At 44.2% G+C, this 24,642-nt stretch overlaps 1 protein-coding gene across 4 annotated transcripts in view; it reads right to left on the bottom strand.

The window, feature by feature from the left end:
- Positions 1-8,349: 8,349 nt before the first annotated feature.
- The window catches only part of LOC129869682 (FSD1-like protein), a 97,832-nt gene continuing 81,539 nt past the window's right edge, over positions 8,350-24,642 (bottom strand). For all 4 annotated transcript variants that reach the window (XM_055944334.1, XM_055861039.1, XM_055861049.1 and 1 more), the window contains 2 exons: positions 17,244-17,332; positions 8,350-11,533 (listed from right to left, as the gene is read on the bottom strand). In XM_055944334.1, coding sequence (XP_055800309.1) covers positions 11,411-11,533; positions 17,244-17,332 — 212 coding nt within the window. In that variant the 3' untranslated portion in view covers positions 8,350-11,410. The remainder of the gene's footprint in view (positions 11,534-17,243; positions 17,333-24,642) is intronic.

The raw sequence follows: 24,642 nt of genomic DNA, 5'->3' as shown, positions 1-24,642 counted from the left end.
GGTATTATGATAATTAACGGTTGTGTGACTCCTGAAACTTGAGCCAACTCTTTTTTCAATGAGGTAAAAGTGCATGTGAACAAAACAAACACATACCTTACTGTGAGAAGAGCTTGAATTTCACAGTATTTCCACAAAAGGTAGAGACACTTCTGTTTCTGTTCAGATCTTGGCCCTGGTTTCCCCAAAACATCTTATTAATGCTGAAAGTTCATCATAATAACAAGATAACCAACGGAAAACATACGGGGTCTGTAAAATGTATATTGGTTCAGAACTTTTGTGAAATAGCGCAGTTACAAATAGAAATCAAACTGGAGGGACATCAGAAATAGAGGAAGGACTAAAAACAAACGAAATATAACTATTGTAAAATAGATTGTGTCTGTAAAATGTGTATAATATGTGTAGACTGAAGGTAGAAGCCGAAGCGTTTATTAGTTTACTCCAATTGGGGGATCGGTGGTAGGGTTTGGGGAGTAATAAAGATATATTCTTAAAAAAGTATGTATATATAGTATATATCTATATAGGTATGTGTATGTATATGTATGTATGCATGCGTGTATGTATATGGATATATACATTTACCCAAAAAACATATGGGGGATTGGAAATGATGCAAACAATTACATTGATGGAAGCTACAATGTTTCTGGAATATTAAGCTGATCCTCCCTTTAAGAAGAGAAGAGCCTTCGAACCTTAGAAACATCACTAAATCTCTAAGCAGTTGTTAGAAAAGGTATTTACCGACTGACCTCTTGTAAAACAGCTGAGTGCATCGTTAGATGTTGTTTTTTCTTCCCCCCCCCCTTCCGCGTCACTTTATACACAGAAGATCTCTGTTAAACATATAATCAAGATGTTGATCTTGTCTGTCTATGACCTCTGATAACTTGTGAAACGAAGTTCACTACAAACAAAAACAAAGAGGTCTTTGAACAAGTGAAGGATAAGACGATGCTTCAAATGAAACCCAGATGGCAGTAGTATATTGAAATCATATTGTCGTCAACGTCATGTTCAGTCAACGGAGTTACACATACTGTGTAATAATGTGTCACAACATGCGCAATTATGTGCCAAATTAATCTGTGATTGAGTGCATGATTATAGGCTAAGCATTAGAATAAGTTGCAGCCATTAATATTTATAGGAGCTGATCCGTCGTCAGTATGGTGGAATTATTGTAATGTTAAGATAAGATTTGAATGGAGAAAGATGATCTGAGAGTAGAGTTGCCTTTCTTTTGATCCTATCTGTATTGACACATGCTCCATCTACGCACATAGGGCCCGATTCAGACTTAGGTAATGTATGCCTTTACTATGCTCTTCTCAGTAGTCGGTATTCAGACTGACCTTATGCAGGTGCATAACGGGCTTCCACCTGTACTCCACACACAGAGACGCGTACAAAGCTCTCCCTCACCCTCCATTTGGTAAATCCGACCACAATTCTAATCCTCCTGATTCCTGCTTACAAGCTAAAATGAAAGCAGGAAGAACCAGTGACTCGGTCTATAAAAAAGTGTTCAGACGAAGCAGATGCTAAACTACAGGACTGTTTTGCTATCACAGACTGGAACATGTTCCGGGATTCTTCCGATGGCATTGAGGAGTACACCACATCAGTCACTGCCTTTATCAATAAGTGAATTGAGGACGTCGTCCCCACAGTGACTGTATGTATATACCCCAACCAGAAGCCCTGGATTACAGGCAACACCCGCACTGAGCTAAAGGGTAGAGCTGCCGCTTTCAAGGTGCGGGACTCAAACCCGGAAGCTTATAAGAAAATCTGCTATGCCCTCCGACGAACCATCAAACAGGCAAAGCGTCAATACAAGGCTAAGATTGAATCGTACTACACCGGCTCCGAAGCTCGTCTTATGTGGCAGGGCCTGCAAACCATAACAGACTACAAAGGGAAGCACAGCCGCGAGCTGCCCAGTGACACGAGCCTACCAGACGAGCCACAGTGGGGCAAACAAGTATTTAGTCAGCCACCAATTGTGCAAGTTCTCCCACTTCAAACGATGAGAGAGGCCTGTAATTTTCATCATAGGTACACTTCAACGATGACAGACAAAATGAGAAAAAAAAATCTAGAAAATCACATTGTAGGATTTTTTATGAATTTATTTGCAAATTATGGTGGAATATAAGTATTTGGCCAATCGCAAAAGTTTATCTCAATCGTTTGTTATATACCCTTTTTTGGTAATGACAGAGGTCAAACGTTTTCTGTAAGTCTTCACAAGGTTTTCACACACTGTTGCTGGTATTTTGGCCCATTCCTCCATGCAGATCTCCTCTAGAGCAGTGATGTTTTGGGGCTGTTGCTGGGCAACACGGACTTTTAACTCCCTCCAAAGATTTTCTATGTTGTTGAGATTTGGAGACTGGCTAGGCCACTCCAGGACCTTGAAATGCTTCTTACGAAGCCACTCCTTCGTTGCCCGGGCGGTGTGTTTGGGATCATTGTCATGCTGAAAGACCCAGCCACGTTTCATATTCAATGCCCTTGCTGATGGAAGGAGGTTTTCACTCAAAATCTCACGATACATGGCCCCATTCATTCTTTCCTTTACACGGATCAGTCGTCCTGGTCCCTTTGCAGAAAAACAGCCCCAAAGCATGATGTTTCCACCCCCATGCTTCACAGGAGGTATGGTGTTCTTTGGATGCAACTCAGCATTCTTTGTCCTCCAAACACGACGAGTTGAGTTTTTACCAAAAAGTTATATTTTGGTTTCATCTGACCATATGACATTCTCCCAATCTTCTTCTGGATCATCCAAATGCTCTCTCGCAAACTTCAGACGGGCCTGGACATGTACTGGCTTAAGCAGGGGGACACGTCTGGCACTGCAGGATTTGAGTCCCTGGCGGTGTAGTGTGTTACTGATGGTAGGCTTTGTTACTTTGGTCCCAGCTCTCTGCAGGTCATTCACTAGGTCCACCCATGTGGTTCTGGCATTTTTGCTCACCGTTCTTGTGATCATTTTGACCCCACGGGGTGAGATCTTGCGTGGACCCCCAGATCGAGGGAGATTGTCAGTGGTCTTGTATGTCTTCCATTTCCTAATAATTGCTCCCACAGTTGATTTCTTCAAACCAAGCTGCTTACCTATTGCAGATTCAGTCTTCCCAGCCTGGTGCAGGTCTACAATTTTGTTTCTGGTGTCCTTTGACAGTTCTTTGGTCTTGGCCATAGTGGAGTTTGGAGTGTGACTGTTTGAGGTTGTGGACAGGTGTCTTTTATACTGATAACAAGTTCAAACAGGTGCCATTAATATACAGGTAACGAGTGGAGGACAGAGGAGCCTCTTAAAGAAGAAGTTACAGGTCTGTGAGAGCCAAAAATCTTGTTTGTTTGTAGGTGACCAAATACAAATACTTATTTTCCACCATAATTTGCAAATAAATTCATAAAAAATCCTACAATGTGATTTTCTGGATTTTTTTCTCTCATTTTGTCTGTCATAGTTGAAGTGTACCTATGATAAAAATTACAGGCCTCTTTCATCTTTTTAAGTGGGAGAACTTGCACAATTGGTGGCTGACTAAATACTTTTTTGCCCCACTATATTAGCTAACTAGCTACAGTGCAGGCTAACACAATTGAGCTGCAAACGTAGCTAGATAGATATCTAGCCAACTTTACAGATTTTATAGATAGCTAGCTAAGTCAATTAAATCATCACCAGCTACCGAACTTCATATTGGCTAGCTATCTTGATGTATTTATCACTGTTAAAAACGAACTTCAAATTTGTAGGTAGCTAGATAACAGCCATGGAGGAGGGTGAAAGGATACCCTCCCCAACTATCAAAGTGAGAGAGTCGACTATTCTGGATAGGGCAGGTACTTTGTAGTTCCAGTCCCCAGAAGTGAGAACGGAGATAATAGTAACATAATATTCAGTGTAACTTGACTATAATGAAGTCTGTTTCTTGTGAGGTTTTCTGTCCTTAGATAAAGAGAGCTGTGAAAGCTTGTCTACAGATGAAGAGGTCCCAGTTAAGAGCAGTGGTTCTCATTCCTGGTCCTGGGGACTCAATGGGGGGCACATTTTTGTTTTTGCCTTAGCACTGCACAGCTGGTACAAATGATCAAGCTTAAAATGGTATTTAATGTTTTCCTTTGTGATGTTATCCTTGATACGATCCTGCTATTATCACATGCTACACATGAATCTATCAATCGAATGTTATTTTGATTTGTTATCAGGGATATAATACTTTAGTAATCCACAATGACCTGGTGATGTAAAAGTCTAATAATTACATTGTCTTCCATATTCCTACAGATACCTTGTAACTGGGGATTCCTTCAAAACGATTGCCTACATTTACCATGTAGGGCACTGCAAGGTTGGGTGACCAGGGCCATCTGGGACTGCCTCCTGGGGGGGATTCAGGCGTGTGAAGGCTACTTGTGTCCTGCATAACTTCACGAGGATGGACACGAGAACCAGGAGGGGATCAGATTCCTGTGGAACACTGTACATTTAACTACCTTATTTTCTCTCTCCTTCACTTCAACAGTCTCTCTCCTTCACTTCATCCCTCTCTTCCCTTTTCCCGAAATCCTCTAGGTTATATCAGCTGTGTCGGTGAACACTTCCTGCATCTGAACTGGCTACATAGAGGGCACAGCATGATCAGAGGTCAGAGGTCATTTGGTCAGGTCAACAGGGAGTGTTATTAAAAGAGATGCGACACATTGAAAAACAGATGGAGATGTAGTAGTCCCAGAGTTAATGATCCCAGGTCAGTTTATATTATACAGGAAGTATTATTAAAGAGATGCGACACATTGAAATACAGATAGAGATGTAGTTGTCCCAGAGTTAATGATCCAAGGTCAGTTTTGCATTTCACCTCCTGATGATGATGACTGACAGTGTTAGAATAAAAAAAAAACACAATGCTTAAACATGCTCTCTCTCTCTCTATCTGTCTCTCGTCTGCAGGTATGTTTTGATGTGAGAGAGGACGCCAACCCTCAGGACCATCATCGCTACCTCACCCGCTCTTAAGATAACCTTCGGCCCGACTGGGAGCCCAAGGCTGGTTAGGAGACACCGCTAGAGACACTATTATGTAATTGTGATGAACTGACAGAATATTAGGGTAGCACTGTGATTCGTTAATCATATGCCGTCTTCCCTGCTCCTATGTGCTTACCTCTTTCCCTTTTTGTCTTTTACACCTCTCTCGCCACCTCTTTCTTCCTCTTTTTATAATGCACAACAGATGTGCATTGAAGTACAGATTGAACTTGTATTTATAATATATTACAATTATAATATATTTATAATGCATGTATTATGTATTTATAATCATTGGAAAATGAACTTTTTTAAATAAAGTGTTTCACATTCTCTACTGGTTGAAATTAAGTCTCTCATTTGATGAAATAAATAGTACACCTGTCCTGTGTTTATCAGATCAATGCAGATGAAAGAAATTAGATATTGAGATTAACCGGTTTTAGAGTATTTACATGATGCATAGGAAGTGTAGTGTACTGTTTAAAAAAAGTGTGAATTACAAATCAGCCTTTAACTAGTTATAAATCATTTTCTAGTTTATTGCATGGCTACAATGTGTAACCATTGATGTCCCAGGTCAAGGATTGGTAAATACTATTTAAGTATATAATTGTAATACACACATGCAGACACAACATCATTCAAAGACTGGAATTCAATTCTCCTGGTATTGAATATGACTGAAACTGCACCTTTATTTACCAAGGTAGAGGACATGATCAAAATCAAATACAAGCCCTTAACAAACAATACAGTTAAGAAAAAAATAAGTAAACATATAAAAGATAATTTAAGAGCAGCTGTTCAGGAGTCTCATGGCTTGGGGGTGGAAGCTGTTAAGAAATCTTTGGACCTCGACTTTGCGGTCCGGTACTGTTTGCCGTGCGGTAGCAGAGAGAGAACAGTCTATGACTAGAATGGCTGGAGTCTTTGACAACTTTTATACACCGCCTGGTATAGGAGGTCCTGGATGGCAGGAAGCTTGGCCCCAGTGATGTCCTGGGTCGTACACACGACCCTCTGTTTAGTCCCAGGGTCCTTAGCGGCCCGTCAGGAAGTCCAGGATCCAGTTGCAGAGGGAGGTGTTTAGTCCCAGGGTCCTTAGCTTAGTGATGAGCTTAGAGGGCACTATGGTGTTGAACACTGAGCTGTAGTCAATGAATAGCATTCTCACATAGGTGTTCCTTTTGTCCAGGTGGGAAAGGGCAGTGTGGAGTGCAATAGAGACTGCATTATCTGTGGATCTGTTGGGGCAGTATGCAAATTGGAGTGGGTCTAGGGTTTCTGGGATAATGGTGTTGATGTGAGCCATGACCAGCCTTTCAAAGCACTTCATGGCTACAGACGTGAGTGCTTCGGGTCGGTAGTCATTTAGGCAGGTTACGTTGGTGTTCTTGGGCACAGGGACTATGGTGGTCTGCTTGAAACATGTTTGTATTACAGACTCATTCAGGGACATGTTGAAAATGTCAGTGAAGACACTTGACAGTTGGTCCGTGAATGCTCCGAGTACACGTCCTGGTAATCTGTCTGGCCCTGCGGCCTTGTGAATATTGACCTGTTTAAAGGTCTTACTCACATCAGCTACGGAGAGCGTGACCACACAGTCGTCTGGAACAGCTGATGCTCTCATGCATGCCTCAGTGTTGCTTGCCTCGAAGCGAGCATAGAAGTGATTTAGCTCGTCTGGTAGGCTCATGTCACTGGGCAGCTCGCGGCTGTGCTTCCTTTTGTAGTCCGTAATAGCATGCAAGCCCTGCCACATCCCATGAGCGTCGGAGCCGGTGTAGTGTGATTCAATCTTAGTCCTCCTGTATTGATGCTTTGCCTGTTTGATGGTTCGTCGGAGGGCATAGCGGGATTTCTTATAAGCTTCCGGCTTAGAGTCCCACTCCTTGAAAGCGGCAGCTCTACCCTTTAGCTCAGTGCGGGTGTTGCCTGTAATCCAGGGCTTCTGGTTGGGGTATGTATGTCACTGTGGGGATGTCATCGATGCACTTATTGATGAAGCCAATGACTGATGTGGTATACTTCTTAATGCCATCGGAAGAATCCCGGAACATGTTCCAGTCTGGAATTATGGTCAGATTTGCCAAATGGAGGGCGAGGGAGAGCTTTGGATGCGTCTCTGTGTGTGGAGTAAAGGTGGTCGAGTTTTTTCCCTCTGGTTGCACATTTAACATGCTGTGCATTAAACTCTCCGGCCACTAGGAGTGCCACCTCTGGATGAGCGTTTTCCTGTTTGCTTATGGCCGTACACAGCTCATCGAGTGTGGTCTTAGTGCCAGCATCGGTTTGTGGTGTTAAATAGTCAGCTATGAAGAATATATATGAAAACTCTCTTGGTAAATAGTGTGTTCTACAGCTTATCATGAGATACTCTACCTCAGGTGAGCAAAACCTTGAGACTTCCTTAGATTTCATGCTCCAGCTGCTGTTTACGAATATACATACTCCTCCGCCCCTTGTCTTACCGGACGCCGCTGTTCTATCCTGCCGGTGCAGCGTATAACCAGCCACCCCTTGTCTTACCAGACCCTGCTGTTCTATCCTGCCGGTACAGCGTATAACCAGCCAGCTGTATGTTGATAGTGTCGTTGTTCAGCCACGTCTCCGTGAAGCATCAGATGTTACAGTTTTGAATGTCCCGTTGGTAGTTAAATCTTCCGCGTAGGTCATCTATTTTATTGTTCAAAGATTCCATTCTGCTAGCAAACGTGCAATGTAGTAGGGGTTTATCTGATCGCCTACGAATTCACCGAAGGCAGCCCGCCCTCCGGACCCTTTTTCTCCGCCTCCGCAAATCACAGGGATCTGGGCCTGTTCCCGAGAAAGCAGTATATCGTTGGCCTCGTCAGACATGTTAAAGAAAAAAAAAAAAAGATTCTGTCAGTCTGTGGTGAGTAATCGCAGTTCTGATGTCCAGAAGATATTTTCGGTTGTAAGAGACGGTAGCGACAACATTATGTACAAAATAAAAATTACAAACAAGGAAAATAAACAAACAAAAAAACACAAATCGGTTGGGGGCACGTAAAACGTCTGCCTCGTTCTCCGGCGCCATCTTACAAAATGGAGATTCTGTCAGAGTATGACATTTTGTACTAGTAGTAAGCATACAGCAGGCCCACATAGACATACAGACAATTCAATTACTCTGCCATGTGGATTAGAAAACTCAAAATGTTGGTAAACTAAAAACAGACACAGAGAATTTTTCAAATCAACCCTAAGCCCACAATATGCTTCATAGATTATAGTCAATGAGAAAAGATAAAGCAACATTTTTGCCAGGGGTGAAAACGGTTTATTTGGTGTTTCAACGGAGAGGTGGACATATCTAAAGAGTCACATGTTTGCGGTTAAATATCACAAATAAATGTGAATACAGTATAACTGAAAAGGTTGGCCCACATGAAGACAACCGGAGATGTCTTTCTCCCTCGAACGGCCCAACACAGAACAGAACAGCAGCATGGAAAACACGGTAGAAAATGAAATAACCAAACATTGAAAAGAGTTCGACCAGTATACATAACATGATAATGATGCACCAAAGGGTTAGTTAATTAGTTTGAATCCGTCTAATAATCCAGGTAAATGTGACATATTCAGCATTGAGACCACCGATATGCCTAAATTATGTCAAATAAAATTATTATTTCAAAATAAAATCCCAAAACTAAGTAATGTATTGAGAAAACTATTGTGTGCAGTGGTCAGAGAGGTGTGTCTGGCTGTAGTGTGCAGTGGTCAGAGATGTGTCTGGCTTTAGGATCTCGTCCTGAACTATTGCAGTGACATCCCCCAGACACCAGGTGGCAGAATATAAAGTATTCCCATATCAATTTCCCCTCACTAAACTTAATCTTTGGTGGTTTTGACACAATTTGACAGACATCTCATTCTAACTGAATGTATCAATATAATCATGTAGACACTGAGTGGACAAAACATTAAGAACACCTGCTCTTTCCATGACCGGCCAGGTGAATCCAGGTGAAAGCTACGATCGCTTATTGATGTCACCAGTTAAATCCACTTCAGTCAGTGTAGATGAAGGGGAGGAGACAGGTGGTTAAAGAAGGATTTTTAAGCCTTGAGACAACTGAGACATGGATTGTGTATGTGTGCCATTCAGAGGGTGAATGGGCAAGACAAAAGATTGACGTGCCTTTGAACGGGGTACGGTACTAGGTACCAGGCGCAGCGGTTTGAGTGTGTCAAGAACTGCAAAGCTGCTGGGTTTTTCACGCTCAACAGCTTCCCTGTGTATCAAGAATGGTCCACCACCCAAAGGACATCCAGCCAACTTGACTCAACTGTGGGAAGCATTGGAGTCAACATGGGCCCAGCATCCCTGTGGAACGCTTTCAACCCCTTGTTCATGCCCCCTACGAATTGAGGTTGTTCCGAGGGCAAAAGGGGGGTGCAACTCAACACTAGGAAGGTGTCCTTAATGTTTTTCACACTCAGTGTATATCTGATGTCTATCACCCTTTAAAAAAAAAAAAAAAAGGTACCTCATTTAAGACCTGGCGTTTGTGAGCCATATCATGAGATTAACTTCTGAATGCTTTAAAAGATACAGTAATGGGAGAGTCCTCAACGGCACCCTATTCCCTATTTAGGGCACTAGTGCACGATAAAAGGGAATAGGGCGCCAATAAGACATGAATAAGAACACACAAAACTCAAATGACGTACAGACACGGATCAACACACTCTTGACGTCTAGGTTCACAGGCTGCTTCCCAAACGATACCCTAGTCCTTCAATATAGGGCACTACTTTTGCCCAGGCGCCATAGGGCCATAGTGCATGACCAGGGATCGTCATAGGGGGCCCTGGTCAGAAGTAGTGCACTATATAGGGAGTAGGGTGCGATTTGGGACGCCTAACACAGGGTCACACTAAGCCCGGTGCACAGGACATGTAAGCATGAGAAGAAAACAGACCTCGATCATATGGTATCATTCCCTGTGCAACAGTACTCCATCACTTCAGTTAAGTCAACCCTACTTCAGGTACTGTATTTAGTGCAAACCTGCAGTTTAGTTCGGACAAGAGATCGTTCAGTAGTGAAGAAACTGAGGGTTCAAACCAAAGCGACGCCTCTCTACGAGAGAGAGAGGAGATATAATCCATTCACTGACATGACTGCTATAGTCATACACAACCACACACACACACACACGCACACACGCACACACACACAGAAATATACGAGTCAATATAGGAGCTATTAAGTAAATCAACATGGTTTTCTCGTCATGCCAAAAAAAAAACGGACGTTCACACTTCAGAGAGAGAGAGAGAGACAGAATGATCTAGAAACTCAGCATTCTAAACTAAAACAAAAAAGGAGAGAAAACAAAGTGCACTCATCTATTCCCTGATTAAACGTCTAGCATTCCTGATCCAGAATGAGAATCTTAATTTTAAATGTTCGAACCCTAAGCGATCTGGAACACGGATAGGAGGGTTCCACTAACCCTTAATGCTGCAGCTGGGTTATTGGTTGTTCCTTAAGAGCTACCCTCCTGAAAGGTTCACTCCAACCCCAGTTTCACTCCAACACATGATTCAGCTTATCAATCAGCTATTATTATTGGGAATCAGGTGTGCTAGGTTAGGGTCAGTGGAAACCTACAGGACGGTAGCTCTCCAGGAACAGGCTTGGAGAGCTCTGATGCGTGATGATACCCCTTCTAAGGAGTCTGGAGCGGCTTGGTTAAACTGCGAGGAGTGAAGGCGAGGCTGGTTTTGTTCCTCCAATGCTCAGGGTTTCTCATGTTTCGCAGTGCATCTGCAGCGGGCAGCTCGGGTTGACTGACAGATCAGAAACAGGAAGGGGTTGTACTTGCACAGAAAGCAGGAAGTCAGAGGAGCGAGTTCAGTTCATCAGTGGTTGCGTCCGAAATGGAACCCTATTCCCTATATAGTGCACTACTTTAGACCAGAGCCCTATAGAACCCTATTCCCTATATAGTGCACTACTTTAGACCAGAGCCCTATGGAATCCTATTCCCTATATAGTGCACTACTTTAGACCAGAGCCCTATGGAACCCTATATAGTGTACTACTTTAGACCAGAGTCCTATGGAACCCTATATAGTGCACTACTTTAGACCAGAGCCCTATAGAACCCTATATAGTGCACTACTTTAGACCAGAGCCCTATGGAACCCTATTCCCTATATAGTGCACTACTTTAGACCAGAGCCCTATAGAACCCTATTCCCTACATAGTGCACTACTTTTGACTAGAGCCCGCATAGAGCAACAGTAGTGCACTGAGTAGAGAATAGGGTGCTGTTCCAGATGTAGCCAGTGAGTGTGGGCTACTGGGCCATGCTGTTGAGGCTGCTGTTGGATCCTCCCAGGCCGTTCTCGGTCTTCTGGAAACTCTTGACTGCACTGGGGACCTGCATCCCTGTACTTAGGCTCAGTCCTCCGCACCATACCTGGAACACAACACAAAACACACTGTAACATACTGTAACACAAAACACACTGTAACACACTGTCACACTATCATTTTCACTGAGGGACTTATAAGACACATGCTAGGAAACTGCTGCCCCTTTATGGCAACATGAACAGGGCTATGGACTGAGCACAGGCTTCAACAAGGATTCCTCCTTCCTGCTAGACCAAGGATTCCTCCTTCCTGGTAGACCAAGGATTCCTCCTTCCTGCTAGACCAAGGATTCATCCTTCCTGCTAGATCAAGGATTCCTCCTTCCTGGCAGACCAAGGATTCCTCCTTCCTGGTAGACCAAGGATTCCTCCTTCCTGGCAGACCAAGGATTCCTCCTTCCTGCTAGACCAAGGATTCCTCCTAGCTGGCAGACCAAGGATTCCTCCTTCCTGGCAGACCAAGGATTCCTCCTTCCTTCCTGAACACTGAAAGCCGTGTTGCCTATGCATATCCAGTAGATTTCATAGTCAAATAAGCTTTATTAATATAGCACATTTCAGACTTGAAAGCAAGGCTATCCGCTTCATAGGAAAAAAACAAATATTTACTACACAACCAACATAAGAGCATAAAAACAAAACAATAACTGAAAGACAAAAAGGAAAAACACCATAAAGAAAACAGAAGATGTTTTAACAATCTCTGGCAGGCTGTTCCAGAGGCTGGGGCATAATAACTTAAGGCTGCCTCTCCATGCCTCTTGGCCCCCCTCAGGTTCTCTGGCAGACTATTCCAGAGGCTGGGGGCATCATAACTAAAGGCTGTCTCTCCATGCCTCTTGGTCCTTGGCTTTGGGATAGTTATAAGGCTGTCTCTCCATGCCTCTTGGTCCTAGGCTTTGGGATAGTTATAAGGCTGTCTCTCCATGCCTCTTGGTCCTAGGCTTTGGGATAGTTATAAGGCTGTCTCTCCATGCCTCTTGGTCCTAGGCTTTGGGATAGTTATAAGGCTGTCTCTCCATGCCTCTTGGTCCTGGGCTTTGGGATAGTTAAAAGGCTGTCTCTCCATGCCTCTTGGTCCTGGGCTTTGGGATAGTTATAAGGCTGTCTCTCCATGCCTCTTGGTCCTGGGCTTTGGGATAGTTAAAAGGCTGTCTCTCCATGCCTCTTGGTCCTGGGCTTTGGGGTAGTTAAAAGGCTGTCTCTCCATGCCTCTTGGTCCTAGGTCTTGGTCCTAGGCTTTGGGATAGTTAAAAGGCTGTCTCTCCATGCCTCTTGGTCCTAGGCTTTGGGATAGTTATAAGGCTGTCTCTCCATGCCTCTTGGTCCTTGGCTTTGGGATAGTTAAAAGGCTGTCTCTCCATGCCTCTTGGTCCTAGGCTTTGGGATAGTTATAAGGCTGTCTCTCCATGCCTCTTGGTCCTGGGCTTTGGGATAGTTAAAAGGCCAGAGGACCTGAGTGACCTACTGGGTACATAACTTAAAGCTTGTCTGACATGTATTGGGGTGAACAATCATGGATTGATGAAAAAAACCAGTAGAAGAATGTTAAAATGAATTCTAAAACTAACATGCAGCCAGGCAGCCAGTGCCTAGACCTTAAAACCGGTGTAATGTGTTCTCTCCGTCTGGTCTTGGTCAGTACCCATGCTGCAGCATTCTGTATGTTTTACAGTTGACCAATGGCTTTCTTGGGTAGACCAGACAGGAGAGCATTACAGTAGTCAAGCCTGCTTGTAATAAAAGCATGGATGAGTCTCTCTGTATCAGCCTGAGAGAGGAACGGCCGCACCATGGCAATGTTCCTCAGGTGGTCAAAAGCTATTTTGGTGTTTTATCTTTATTGCCTGTGAATTAAAATGTGCGGCCAAATTCTCTCTCTGTGCTTTGTCTCCAACAATAAGTACCTCGGTCTTGTCTTGAACAATGAGCTGTTCGCAGGTATTCTAGCCTGCAACCTATGGACCTGTGGTCTGGGACTGAACTAGCCTATGACCTGTGGTCTGGGACTGAGTTAGCATGTGACCTATAACCTGTGGTCTGGGACTGAGTTAGCATGTGACCTATAACCTGTGGTCTGGGACTGAGTTAGCCTGTGACCTATGACCTGTGGTCTGGGACTGAGTTAGCCGGTGACCTGTGGTCTGGGACTGAGTTAGCCGGTGACTAACTGAGCTCTAAACAGATAAAGCCATTAAGATCCAAGGCCTCCTGGGGTGATTAGAGGAGATCCAAGGCCTCCTGGGGTGATTAAAGGAGATCCAAGACCTCCTGGGGTGTATAGAGGAGATCCAAGACCTCCTGGGGTGATTAAAGGAGATCCAAGGCCTCCTGGGGTGATTAGAGGAGATCCAAGACCTCCTGGGGTGATTAGAGGAGATCCAAGGCCTCCTGGGGTGATTAAAGGAGATCTAATACCTCCTGAGGTGATTAGAGGAGATCCATGGCTTCCTGGGGTGATTAAAGGAGATCCAATACCTCCTGGGGTGATTAGAGGAGATCCAAGACCTCCTGGGGTGATTAGAGGAGATCCATGGCCTCCTGGGGTGATTAGAGGAGATCCAAGACCTCCTGGGGTGATTAGAGGAGATCCAAGGCCTCCTGGGGTGATTAGAGGAGATCCAAGACCTCCTGGGGTGATTAGAGGAGATTACAGCCATACTTGTTTTTGCCACAGATTGTCACTGGACTTGTCAGTTGATTCCCTGAAGTAGTGGCTGTTGTTGGACTACAATATATACCATGTTAAGATGAATTTTCTGGGCTCAGAAGTATACCATTCATTTCCATTCTGCAATGTTCATTCAACTTCATTCGTGAAGTTTCTGTGTTACGTATAGTCATGAAACCAAACGTGGATACAGGACTCTGGTGGGTAACTATTTAATTTGACTACATATACATAACACATTTATTACACATCTATAAGCCTTTCATGAACGTGTTATAAACAGGTCACAACGGCATTTTTTTTTATATTAAAAGGTTAATTCAAAAATATCCATAGGGTATTCCACAGCGCATTCATGTCACGCTACGTAAGGGCTAAATATGTAGTGATCTTAATGGATACATCATTACCAAGACAGCGTAGTGTCATCATTATGGCCGTTCTCAAATGTGTGCTTCTGTTATACCCGTGTTAGTGAATATGCCAAAAGGCCAAATCACGTTTTGAAATAATGCTCATATATAACCTGCACCGCCCCCTATTTCCCCCACCGGTCGGTATAGGCCGGTGACTTACAGTACCAGTCAACAGTTTGGACACACCTACTAATTTCAGGGTTTTTCTTTACTTCTACATTGTAGAAAAATTGTGAAGACATCAAAACTATGAAATAACACATATGGAATCATGTAGTAACCCCCCCCCAAAAAGTGTTAAACAAATCAAAATAAATGTTGTATTTGAGATTTTTCAAAGTAGCCACCCTTTGCCTTGATGACAGCTTTGCACACTCTTGGCCTTCTCTCAACCAGCTGGATGAGGAATGCTTTTCCAACAGTCTTGAGGGAATTCCCACATATGCTGAGCACTTGCTGGCTGCTTTTCCTTCACTCTGCGGTTCAACTCATCCCAAACCATCTCAATTATTTCATAATTTTGATGTCTTCACTATTGTTCTACAATATAGAACATTTTTAAAAATAAAGAAAAACCCTTGAATGAGTAGGTGTGTCCAAACTTTTGACTGGTACTGTATATGTATAGTACCAGTCATTAAAGACCAAAAAACTGGTCGCTAGGTTTAGACAAGGCCATAAGCAAATAGGTAAACTGGGATATGACTAAAGAGTTAATCTGGGTAAAGTGAGATATACATGGAGGAGGTTTAATACCCTGACCTAGTGAGATATACATGGAGGAGGTTTAATACCCTGACCTAGTGAGATATACATGGAGGAGGTTTAATACCCTGACCTAGTGAGATATACATGGAGGAGGTGTAATATCCTGACCTAGTGAGATATACATGGAGGAGGTTTAATATCCTGACCTAGTGAGATATACATGGAGGTTTAATACCCTGACCTAGTGAGATATACATGGAGGTTTAATTTCCTGACCTAGTGAGATATATATACATGGAGGAGGTTTAATACCCTGACCTAGTGAGATATACATGGAGGAGGTTTAATATCCTGACCTATTGAGATATACATGGAGGAGGTTTAATACCCTGACCTAGTGAGATATACATGGAGGTTTAATTTCCTGACCTAGTGAGATATACATGGAGGTTTAATTTCCTGACCTAGTGAGATATACATGGAGGAGGTTTAATATCCTGACCTAGTGAGATATACATGGAGGAGGTTTAATATCCTGACCTAGTGAGATATACATGGAGGAGGTTTAATATCCTGACCTAGTGAGATATACATGGAGGAGGTTTAATACCCTGACCTAGTGAGATATACATGGAGGAGGTTTAATACCCTGACCTAGTGAGAAATACATGGAGGAGGTTTAATACCCTGACCTAGTGAGATATACATGGAGGAGGTTTAATACCCTGACCTAGTGAGATATACATGGAGGAGGTTTAATACCCTGACCTAGTGAGATATACATGGAGGAGGTTTAATATCCTGACCTAGTGAGATATACATGGAGGAGGTTTAATATCCTGACCTAGTGAGATATACATGGAGGAGGTTTAATATCCTGACCTAGTGAGATATACATGGAGGAGGTTTAATATCCTGACCTAGTGAGATATACATGGAGGAGGTTTAATATCCTGACCTAGTGAGATATACATGGAGGAGGTTTAATACCCTGACCTAGTGAGATATACATGGAGGTTTAATACCCTGACCTAGTGAGATATACATGGAGGTTTAATACCCTGACCTAGTGAGATATACATGGAGGAGGTTTAATACCCTGACCTAGTGAGATATACATGGAGGAGGTTTAATACCCTGACCTAGTGAGATATACATGGAGGAGGTTTAATACCCTGACCTAGTGAGATATACATGGAGGTTTAATTTCCTGACCTAGTGAGATATACATGGAGGAGGTTTAATACCCTGACCTAGTGAGATATACATGGAGGAGGTTTAATACCCTGACCTAGTGAGATATACATGGAGGTTTAATTTCCTGACCTAGTGAGATATACATGGAGGTTTAATACCCTGACCTAGTGAGATATACATGGAGGAGGTTTAATATCCTGACCTAGTGAGATATACATGGAGGAGGTTTAATACTCTGACCTAGTGAGATATACATGGAGGAGGTTTAATATCCTGACCTAGTGAGATATACATGGAGGAGGTTTAATACCCTGACCTAGTGAGATATACATGGAGGAGGTTTAATACCCTGACCTAGTGAGATACACATGGAGGAGATTTTGTCAACTCGGGGGATTCGATCTTGCAACCTTTCGGTTACTAGTCCAACGCTCTAACCACAAGGCTACGCTGCCGCCCCAAATTCACCAACACTGGAATGACAGAAGGACACTTTTGAGAACAGCCAAAATGATGACACTACTATGCCATTGTAATAATGCATCTATTAAAAGATACCTAAATATGAGCTCTCTTACATAGCGTGACATAAATGCACTAATAATCCTGTTGGGACCGGTTATAACACGTTCATGACGTAACTTGTTACCTACTGGTGTTATCTAGGTCTTGATAAACAGGACAGGTTCTCTGGTATAACATACAGTCACGATGAAGTGTCAGTTAGACAAGAGTATCGGCCATGATACGGACAGGACTTACCATGAAGGCCGGTACGACAGGTTGGTTAAACTTAGCCTTGAACGTGTGGATCAACTGCTTGGTTTCAGCGTTGTAGAAGGACAGTTGTCCTGAGGAAGAGAAAACTGTATTTAGACCAAAACAAACACTGTGTACATACCAGAGTTAGGGGGGTAAACACTGTGTACATACCAGAGTTAGGGGGGAAAACACTGTGTACATACCAGAGTTAGGGGGGAAAACACTGTGTACATACCAGAGTTAGGGGGGGAAACACTGTGTTCATACCAGAGTTAGGGTTAGAGGGTAAACACTGTGTACATACCAGAGTTAGGGGGGGAAACACTGTGTACATACCAGAGTTAGGGGGGGAAACACTGTGTACATACCAGAGTTAGGGTTAGAGGGTAAACACTGTGTACATACCAGAGTTAGGGGAAAACACTGTGTACATACCAGAGTTAGGGTTAGAGGGTAAACACTGTGTACATACCAGAGTTAGGGGGGAAAACACTGTGTACATACCAGAGTTAGGGGGGTAAACACTGTGTACATACCAGAGTTAGGGGGGTAAACACTGTGTACATACCAGAGTTAGGGTTAGGGGGGAAAACACTGTGTACATACCAGAGTTAGGGGGTAAAACACTGTGTACATACCAGAGTTAGGGGGGTAAACACTGTGTACATACCAGAGTTAGGGGGGAAACACTGTGTACATACCAGAGTTAGGGGGGAAAACACTGTGTACATACCAGAGTTAGGGGAAAACACTGTGTACATACCAGAGTTAGGGGAAAACACTGTGTACATACCAGAGTTAGGGGGGTAAACACTGTGTACATACCAGAGTTAGGGGGGTAAACACTGTGTACATACCAGAGTTAGGGGGGTAAACACTGTGTACATACCAGAGTTAGGGGGGTAAACACTGTGTACATACCAGAGTTAGGGGGGTAAACACTGTGTACATACCAGAGTTAGGGGGGAAAACACTGTGTACATACCAGAGTTAGGGTTAGAGGGTAAACACTGTGTACATACCAGAGTTAGGGGGGAAAACACTGTGTACATACCAGAGTTAGGGGGGTAAACACTGTGTACATACCAGAGTTAGGGGGGTAAACACTGTGTACATACCAGAGTTAGGGGGGTAAAACACTGTGTACATACCAGAGTTAGGGGGGTAAACACTGTGTACATACCAGAGTTAGGGGGGGAAACACTGTGTACATACCAGAGTTAGGGGGGGTAAACACTGTGTACATACCAGAGTTAGGGGGGAAAACACTGTGTACATACCAGAGTTAGGGGGAAAAACACTGTGTACATACCAGAGTTAGGGGGGAAAACACTGTGTACATACCAGAGTTAGGGGGGAAAACACTGTGTACATACCAGAGTTAGGGGGGAAAACACTGTGTACATACCAGAGTTAGGGGGGGAAACACTGTGTACATACCAGAGTTAGGGGGGGAAAACACTGTGTACATACCAGAGTTAGGGGGGGAAACACTGTGTACATACCAGAGTTAGGGGGGTAAACACTGTGTACATACCAGAGTTAGGGGGGGAAAACACTGTGTACATACCAGAGTTAGGGGGGAAAACACTGTGTACATACCAGAGTTAGGGGGGGAAACACTGTGTACATACCAGAGTTAGGGGGGAAAACACTGTGTACATACCAGAGTTAGGAGGGTAAACACTGTGTACATACCAGAGTTAGGGGGGGAAACACTGTGTACATACCAGAGTTAGGGGGGAAAACACTGTGTACATACCAGAGTTAGGGGGGAAAACACTGTGTACATACCAGAGTTAGGGGGGAAAACACTGTGTACATACCAGAGTTAGGGGGGAAAACACTGTGTACATACCAGAGTTAGGGGGGAAAACACTGTGTACATACCAGAGTTAGGGGGGAAACACTGTGTACATACCAGAGTTAGGGGGGAAAACACTGTGTACATACCAGAGTTAGGGGGGAAAACACTGTGTACATACCAGAGTTAGGGGGGAAACACTGTGTACATACCAGAGTTAGGGGGGAAACACTGTGTACATACCAGAGTTAGGGGGTAAAAACACTGTGTACATACCAGAGTTAGGGGGTGAAAACACTGTGTACATACCAGAGTTAGGGGGGTAAACACTGTGTACATACCAGAGTTAGGGGGGAAAACACTGTGTACATACCAGAGTTAGGGGGGAAAACACTGTGTACATACCAGAGTTAGGGGGGAAAACACTGTGTACATACCAGAGTTAGGGGGGAAACACTGTGTACATACCAGAGTTAGGGGGGAAAACACTGTGTACATACCAGAGTTAGGGGGGAAACACTGTGTACATACCAGAGTTAGGGGGGTAAACACTGTGTACATACCAGAGTTAGGGAGGAAAACACTGTGTACATACCAGAGTTAGGGGGGAAAACACTGTGTACATATCAGAGTTAGGGGGGGTAAACACTGTGTACATACCAGAGTTAGGGGGGAAAACACTGTGTACATACCAGAGTTAGGGGGGAAAACACTGTGTACATACCAGAGTTAGGGGGGAAAACACTGTGTACATACCAGAGTTAGGGGGGAAAACACTGTGTACATACCAGAGTTAGGGGGGAAAACACTGTGTACATACCAGAGTTAGGGGGGAAAACACTGTGTACATACCAGAGTTAGGAGTTAGGGGGGTAAACACTGTGTACATACCAGAGTTAGGAGTTAGGGGGGTAAACACTGTGTACATACCAGAGTTAGGGGGAAAACACTGTGTACATACCAGAGTTAGGGGGAAAACACTGTGTACATACCAGAGTTAGGGGGAAAACACTGTGTACATACCAGAGTTAGGGGGGAAAACACTGTGTACATACCAGAGTTAGGGGGGAAAACACTGTGTACATACCAGAGTTAGGGGGGAAAACACTGTGTACATACCAGAGTTAGGGGGGAAACACTGTGTACATACCAGAGTTAGGGGGGAAACACTGTGTACATACCAGAGTTAGGGGGGAAAACACTGTGTACATACCAGAGTTAGGGGGGAAAACACTGTGTACATACCAGAGTTAGGGGGGAAAACACTGTGTACATACCAGAGTTAGGAGTTAGGGGGGTAAACACTGTGTACATACCAGAGTTAGGGGGGAAAACACTGTGTACATACCAGAGTTAGGGGGGAAAACACTGTGTACATACCAGAGTTAGGGGGGAAAACACTGTGTACATACCAGAGTTAGGGGGGAAAACACTGTGTACATACCAGAGTTAGGGGGGAAAACACTGTGTACATACCAGAGTTAGGGGGGAAAACACTGTGTACATACCAGAGTTAGGGGGGAAAACACTGTGTACATACCAGAGTTAGGGGGGAAAACACTGTGTACATACCAGAGTTAGGGGGGAAAACACTGTGTACATACCAGAGTTAGGGGGGAAAACACTGTGTACATACCAGAGTTAGGGGGGAAAACACTGTGTACATACCAGAGTTAGGGGGGAAAACACTGTGTACATACCAGAGTTAGGGGGGAAAACACTGTGTACATACCAGAGTTAGGGGGGAAAACACTGTGTACATACCAGAGTTAGGGGGGAAAACACTGTGTACATACCAGAGTTAGGGGGGAAAACACTGTGTACATACCAGAGTTAGGGGGAAAACACTGTGTACATACCAGAGTTAGGGGGGAAAACACTGTGTACATACCAGAGTTAGGGGGGAAAACACTGTGTACATACCAGAGTTAGGGGGAAAACACTGTGTACATACCAGAGTTAGGGGGAAAACACTGTGTACATACCAGAGTTAGGGGGGAAAACACTGTGTACATACCAGAGTTAGGGGGGTAAACACTGTGTACATACCAGAGTTAGGGTTAGGGGGGAAAACACTGTGTACATACCAGAGATAGGGGGGAAAACACTGTGTACATACCAGAGTTAGGGTTAGGGGGGAAAACACTGTGTACATACCAGAGTTAGGGGGGAAAACACTGTGTACATACCACAGTTAGGGGGGTAAACACTGTGTACATACCAGAGTTAGGGGGGTAAACACTGTGTACATACCAGAGTTAGGGTTAGGGGGGAAAACACTGTGTACATACCAGAGTTAGGGGGGAAAACACTGTGTACATACCAGAGTTAGGGGGGAAAACACTGTGTACATACCAGAGTTAGGGGGGAAAACACTGTGTACATACCAGAGTTAGGGGGGAAAACACTGTGTACATACCAGAGTTAGGGGGGTAAACACTGTGTACATACCAGAGTTAGGGGGGAAACACTGTGTACATACCAGAGTTAGGGGGAAAACACTGTGTACATACCAGAGTTAGGGGGGAAAACACTGTGTACATACCAGAGTTAGGGGGGAAAACACTGTGTACATACCAGAGTTAGGGGGGAAAACACTGTGTACATACCAGAGTTAGGGGGGAAAACACTGTGTTCATACCAGAGTTAGGGGGAAAACACTGTGTACATACCAGAGTTAGGGGGGAAAACACTGTGTACATACCAGAGTTAGGGGGGAAAACACTGTGTACATACCAGAGTTAGGGGGAAAACACTGTGTACATACCAGAGTTAGGGGGGAAAACACTGTGTACATACCAGAGTTAGGGGGGAAAACACTGTGTACATACCAGAGTTAGGGGGGAAAACACTGTGTACATACCAGAGTTAGGGGGGAAAACACTGTGTACATACCAGAGTTAGGGGGGAAAACACTGTGTACATACCAGAGTTAGGGGGGAAAACACTGTGTACATACCAGAGTTAGGGGGGAAAACACTGTGTACATACCAGAGTTAGGGGGAAAACACTGTGTACATACCAGAGTTAGGGGGAAAACACTGTGTACATACCAGAGTTAGGGGGGAAAACACTGTGTACATACCAGAGTTAGGGGGGTAAACACTGTGTACATACCAGAGTTAGGGTTAGAGGGTAAACACTGTGTACATACCAGAGTTAGGGGAAAACACTGTGTACATACCAGAGTTAGGGGGGAAAACACTGTGTACATACCAGAGTTAGGGGGGAAAACACTGTGTACATACCAGAGTTAGGGGGGAAACACTGTGTACATACCAGAGTTAGGGGGGAAAACACTGTGTACATACCAGAGTTAGGGGGAAAACACTGTGTACATACCAGAGTTAGGGGGAAAACACTGTGTACATACCAGAGTTAGGGTTAGGGGGGAAAACACTGTGTACATACCAGAGTTAGGGGGGAAAACACTGTGTACATACCAGAGTTAGGGGGAAAACACTGTGTACATACCACAGTTAGGGGGGTAAACACTGTGTACATACCAGAGTTAGGGGGGTAAACACTGTGTACATACCAGAGTTAGGGTTAGGGGGGAAAACACTGTGTACATACCAGAGTTAGGGGGGAAAACACTGTGTACATACCAGAGTTAGGGGGGGAAAACACTGTGTACATACCAGAGTTAGGGGGGAAAACACTGTGTACATACCAGAGTTAGGGGGGAAAACACTGTGTACATACCAGAGTTAGGGGGGAAAACACTGTGTACATACCAGAGTTAGGGGGGTAAACACTGTGTACATACCAGAGTTAGGGGGGAAACACTGTGTACATACCAGAGTTAGGGGGAAAACACTGTGTACATACCAGAGTTAGGGGGGGAAACACTGTGTACATACCAGAGTTAGGGGGGAAAACACTGTGTACATACCAGAGTTAGGGGGGGTAAACACTGTGTACATACCAGAGTTAGGGGGGAAAACACTGTGTACATACCAGAGTTAGGGGGGGAAACACTGTGTACATACCAGAGTTAGGGGGGAAAACACTGTGTACATACCAGAGTTAGGGGGGTAAACACTGTGTACATACCAGAGTTAGGGGGGTAAACACTGTGTACATACCAGAGTTAGGGGGGAAAACACTGTGTACATACCAGAGTTAGGGGGGAAAACACTGTGTACATACCAGAGTTAGGGGGAAAACACTGTGTACATACCAGAGTTAGGGGGAAAACACTGTGTACATACCAGAGTTAGGGGGGAAAACACTGTGTACATACCAGAGTTAGCGGGGTAAACACTGTGTACATACCAGAGTTAGGGGGGAAAACACTGTGTACATACCAGAGTTAGGGTTAGGGGGGAAAACACTGTGTACATACCAGAGTTAGGGGGGAAAACACTGTGTACATACCACAGTTAGGGGGGAAAACACTGTGTACATACCACAGTTAGGGGGGTAAACACTGTGTACATACCAGAGTTAGGGGGGTAAACACTGTGTACATACCAGAGTTAGGGTTAGGGGGGAAAACACTGTGTACATACCAGAGTTAGGGGGGAAAACACTGTGTACATACCAGAGTTAGGGGGGAAAACACTGTGTACATACCAGAGTTAGGGGGGAAAACACTGTGTACATACCAGAGTTAGGGGGGAAAACACTGTGTACATACCAGAGTTAGGGGGGTAAACACTGTGTACATACCAGAGTTAGGGGGGAAACACTGTGTACATACCAGAGTTAGGGGGAAAACACTGTGTACATACCAGAGTTAGGGGGGGAAACACTGTGTACATACCAGAGTTAGGGGGGAAAACACTGTGTACATACCAGAGTTAGGGGGGGTAAACACTGTGTACATACCAGAGTTAGGGGGGAAAACACTGTGTACATACCAGAGTTAGGGGGGTAAACACTGTGTACATACCAGAGTTAGGGGGGAAACACTGTGTACATACCAGAGTTAGGGGGGTAAACACTGTGTACATACCAGAGTTAGGGGGGAAAACACTGTGTACATACCAGAGTTAGGGTTAGAGGGTAAACACTGTGTACATACCAGAGTTAGGGGGGGAAACACTGTGTACATACCAGAGTTAGGGGGGAAAACACTGTGTACATACCAGAGTTAGGGTTAGAGGGTAAACACTGTGTACATACCAGAGTTAGGGGGGGAAACACTGTGTACATACCAGAGTTAGGGGGGGAAACACTGTGTACATACCAGAGTTAGGGTTAGAGGGTAAACACTGTGTACATACCAGAGTTAGGGGGGAAAACACTGTGTACATACCAGAGTTAGGGGGGGAAACACTGTGTACATACCAGAGTTAGGGTTAGGGGGAAAACACTGTGTACATACCAGAGTTAGGGTTAGAGGGTAAACACTGTGTACATACCAGAGTTAGGGGGGAAAACACTGTGTACATACCAGAGTTAGGGGGGTAAACACTGTGTACATACCAGAGTTAGGGGGGAAAACACTGTGTACATACCAGAGTTAGGGGGGTAAACACTGTGTACATACCAGAGTTAGGGGGGTAAACACTGTGTACATACCAGAGTTAGGGGGGTAAACACTGTGTACATACCAGAGTTAGGGGGGTAAACACTGTGTACATACCA

Source organism: Salvelinus fontinalis, chromosome 2, assembly GCF_029448725.1.
Source record: "Salvelinus fontinalis isolate EN_2023a chromosome 2, ASM2944872v1, whole genome shotgun sequence".
Lineage (NCBI taxonomy): Eukaryota > Metazoa > Chordata > Actinopteri > Salmoniformes > Salmonidae > Salvelinus > Salvelinus fontinalis.
This window is presented reverse-complemented; position numbering and strand designations above follow the sequence as displayed.